Source organism: Haemaphysalis longicornis, unplaced genomic scaffold (assembly GCF_048455015.1).
Source record: "Haemaphysalis longicornis isolate Haplotype H1 unplaced genomic scaffold, Haemaphysalis longicornis Haplotype H1 scaffold_127, whole genome shotgun sequence".
NCBI classification, from domain to species: Eukaryota; Metazoa; Arthropoda; class Arachnida; order Ixodida; family Ixodidae; genus Haemaphysalis; species Haemaphysalis longicornis.
The window spans coordinates 516,726-521,080 of record NW_027526230.1 but is presented as its reverse complement, the minus strand read 5'-3'; the positions used below and the strand labels follow the sequence as shown (position 1 = coordinate 521,080).

At 55.2% G+C, this 4,355-nt stretch overlaps 1 protein-coding gene across 1 annotated transcript; it reads left to right on the top strand.

Moving 5' to 3' along the window:
* The first annotated feature begins 1,265 nt into the window (after positions 1–1,265).
* On the top strand, positions 1,266–2,759 carry LOC144163646 (uncharacterized). Its single transcript, XM_077694443.1, has 4 exons — positions 1,266–1,463; positions 1,680–2,011; positions 2,053–2,223; positions 2,273–2,759. Exons 1-4 carry the CDS (start codon positions 1,266–1,268, stop codon positions 2,757–2,759), a joined length of 1,188 nt encoding a protein of 395 aa, XP_077550569.1.
* The last annotated feature ends 1,596 nt before the right edge of the window (positions 2,760–4,355 follow it).

The window sequence follows — 4,355 nt, the reverse complement described above, 5'->3', positions numbered from 1 at the left end:
TCGGACCGCACCGTTTGTCCATTTAGGAGCGTTTCTGGCTGTCAGCCGTGCAAAGGTCTCGCTTTAGAGAGACACCACGCGGTATCGCAATTTATTCCGTTTGCTTTCTCACCCATAGCGCGTGCACACACTCTCTCTCTCTCTCTCTCTCTCTCTCTCTCTCTCTCTCTCTCTCTCTCTCTCTCTCTCTCTCTCTCTCTCTCTCTCTCTCTCTCTCTCTCTCAGCCCCGAAATTTTCTGAGTGGGGCATCCCCCCTCTGTCCCCTTTTTGTTTCGGCCTTGTTTTGTCCACACTGTTCGCACTCCGCGTCGGTACACAGTTTTAAAATTGAGGACTGTACTGTCGAAGCGCCCTTACAACGTGGCTGGACCGTGAACTGCCTATCCTTTTGTTTTCTATAATCTTCTGAAATTTACAAGCACGTGATATCCTTCGGAAAGTAATGGTAGAAGTGCGCGCTTGAACAGAAAATGTGCACGCACCTTTTTCTTCCTTAAATCCCCCAGGGAGAAATGTATCAGTAAAATACGGGCTGTACCATCCGAAAATATCCTTTATATGTTTGCTATTTGTCTACACGACAATTAATATGTTCTTGCACTATTCCAGGTCCACCTACGTAAGTCATGTTACCAAAAATGCAGCAGGTATGAAGCGAGCGACACGTTGAACGGGATCCCCAGTGCGGCCCAGAACGAGCGCCCCGTCACGGCTAGGATGTGAGCGAAACGGCTCTCGAAACACAACAAACAAGCTGACAGACACACGCCGCAGAAGTGGGTGCAGCTTTCGCAAATCGCGAGCGGTGACGTAAGTTGGGACGTCCGCCGGCGCGCGCCGCATAGCGGACGAGTGCCTGAACTAAGCGTTTCTATTGTTCTCATTGGAAAGCGGACGAAGCGTAGGCAATATTTATACAGGCGGCGTTGATACAACCTATACGTTTCGCGTTTGCGTACGTGGACTCTGTACGTACGTGAAACTAGCACTGGCTGTTAGCGCTGCTATGTGTAAAGGCATTCTCAACAGATGGAAAAAGCAACGCCTCAATCGTAGGCTACGGAAAAAAGTCGCAGAACTCAACAAAGCAATCGAGGAACACTGTCGCACGCTATGCGCGCAACAGTGGAACGAGATATGCAACGCCGCTGATGGCCAGATGCACAATGGGAAAACATGGAACTTGCTTAAGCATCTGCTCGACGAAACTAAAACTAAGTCGCACCAGAGGGACCGACTGGCGAAACTCATCCATCGGGAAGTCATGAAACACGGAGCCGACACGGTGATGAACCGCATCAGCGACAGATACCTGCCGACTACGTTCACGGAGCACCACGGGCCGTACAGGGGGCTACCCAATGGGCGCCTCGACAGAGACATCGACGTAGAAGAGGTTCACACAGCGCTGCAGGACCTCAACAGCAGGTCGGCGGCCGGACCGGACCGCATCACCAACAAGGCACTCAAGAACCTCGACGACAAATCCGTCGAAAGCCTAACGGGCTACTACAACAAATGCTGGAAAACAGGGACGCTGCCGCAGCATTGGAAGAAGGCCAAGACCATCCTGATCCCTAAGCCGGGCAAGCCACCCGGCACGGACAACCTCCGGCCCATTTCGTTAACGTCTTGCGTGGGCAAGGTGCTGGAGCACGTTTTGATGAACCGGTGGCAGGACTACCTGGAGAGGGAAGGACTGTACCCCGCCACGATGATTGGCTTCAGACAGCGCCTGAGCACACAAGACGCGATGCTGCAGCTCAAGAACGGAATCGTGGACGACACCGGCATCTCGCGAGACAACAAGACCATCCTGGGGCTCGACCTGCAGAGCGCTTTTGATAAAGTGAAACACTCGGCGATTCTGTCCCAAGTCTCCAAGCTCAACATGGGCGAAAGGAGTTACAGTTACGTCAAGGACTTCCTGACGGACAGGACCACCGAGCTGCGGGCTGGCGACATACAACTGCAAGACAAGAAGCTCGGGAGTACCGGCACACCACAAGGGTCCGTGATCTCGCCGCTACTGTTCAACTTGGTAATGATAGGAGTGACCGACAGGCTCGCAAAGTGGGGGTCCGTCACACCATCTACGCCGACGACATAACGATATGGACGACCGGCGGCAGCGACTCCCAGATCGAGGCCAAGCTGCAGGATGCCGTCAACGCCATCGAAGACCATCTCGATGGCTCCGGCCTCGTCTGCTCGCCAAGCAAGTCGGAGCTCCTGAACAATAACACCACGAAGAGGCAACACCAAAAACAGTCAGCGGCGAGAGCACGAGAAGATCAAGATCGTAACGCGGTCCGGGCAGACGATCCCCGAGGTCAGCAAGATCAGAGTCCTGGGCATGATCATCGAGAAGCACAGAAGAAACGGCGAGACCGTCGCCCGTCTCACCGCCAAGGCGGCCGACGCGATGCGTCTCGTCAGGAGAATCACGTTCCGCAAAGCCGGAATGAAGGAGGACAGCCTGATCAGGCTCGTCCAGTCCTTCGTCGCCAGCCACATTGCGTACGTAGCGGCCTACCACAACTGGCTGGAACACGAACGGAACAAGATCAACGCCATCATCCGAAAAGCATACAAGTCGGCGCTCGGCTTGTTCGAGTCCACGAGCACGTCCCGATTCTTGAAGCTAGGGGTACACAATACGCTTGAAGAGATTGCGGAGGCGCAACGAACGGCTCAGCTCGAACGCCTGTCAACGACCAAGGCCGGGAGGAAGATACTCGAAGACCTGGGTCTCTGACGTCAGGACGAGGAGAATGCCAAACTCTCCATCCCCGACGAGATCCGGAGCAAGATCAGGATAGACCCCTTACCGAGAAACATGAACCCGGAATACAACAAGGGAAGAAGGAATGCGAGAACCAAGGCCCTCATCGACCTACACGCCAAAGACGGACACGTGCGGTACGTGGACGCGGCCGAATATCAACGAGAGGCTTTCACCGCAGCTGTCATCGAAGCGTCCACGGGTGCCGTGAGGACGGCGGCAAGCGTCAGATGCACCAAGGCGGAATGCGCGGAGGAGGTCGCCATCGCCCTGGCCATCGCCGACACAGACTGCCGCACGGTGCTGAGCGATTCGAGAACGGCGGTGCGCAACTACGCCAAGTGACGCATCTGTGAAGAGGCCGCGCGCGTGCTGCGCGGAGTCAAATTGGAAGAAAAAAGAGTGAGGATCAAGTGGTTCCCGGCGCATGCGGGCGAGTGCGCGTCGGCGAGAAACGCAAAGCACAACGAGACGGCACACGTGGCGGCACGAGCTCTAACCAACCGCGCCCCCACGACCGACCGTCCCGCGTGGTTCGGAGCCAAAGACCGCATGACGGACTACGGCGAGATCACGAAGGCCTACCGCCTGGCTCGCAGAGTTCTCCCACCCCCGCACCCGGGGCTGAGCCGGGCGGAGGCCGTACTTCTAAGACAGCTACAGACCGGGTCGCTACCCACCCCAGCCTTGATGCATCCTATGTACCCTGAAGCGTACCTGACCGACAGGTGCAAGGTGTGCCGTAGGGAGACGGCCGACCAGAACCATATCCTGTGGGACTGCTCAAAACAACTGGAGGAAGCGGCATCGAGAAAAATCCCGCGGCTGGAAGAAGCCGCGAAGAGCTACGACCGCGAACATCAACTCTGGGCCGTCCAGCAGGTCCTGAGGGCGCTCGAAAGGCACGAGACTCGCGAGCCGTCAACGGCGAGCGGATGGCTCGGGCCGAGTAACGGCTAACCCCTAGGACGACGCCGGGCCCGCGTCACGGCGCACAAAAACGCCGATCTGCAGGCACAAATAAAGTTTACTCCAATCCAATCCAATCTAGAGAGACAACTGCCTTCTTTCAACTTCCCTCCAAAACTCTGCTTTCTCCCTCTATCTCTTTCTTGAGATGGTCATCGAACATTATCTTACTATCTCTAAAGCATTTTGGCACCAAGAAATGCCGTCTCTTCGTATCGAGGCAAGAGAATGGTTCGTCAAAAATGGCATCGGGGCTTTTGGCACGCGGAGTATTTCAGACACGGGGCTAACGTCGCGGGGCTTTTGCGACGGTGCTTCTGCGCGGGGGGCAATCTTGATACACCCCTATTCTGCGCCTGATTTCTCTCGCGTGGTTGCGGGGTAGCTATATTCTTTTACTTCTAGCGTTTCGTTTCCTAAGCTGAAGAGGATGTTTATCGCGTGCTTATTTCTCATTACATTAGATTTGTTGATATTTATTTTTAGCCCAACGGCCTTGCTTTCTGATTGTAGTTCCTCAAGCATTCTTTGCAGGTGTTCTGCAGTCTCACTCAGTAAGACTGCGTCGTTCGCAAACCTCAAATGGCTCACGCATACCCC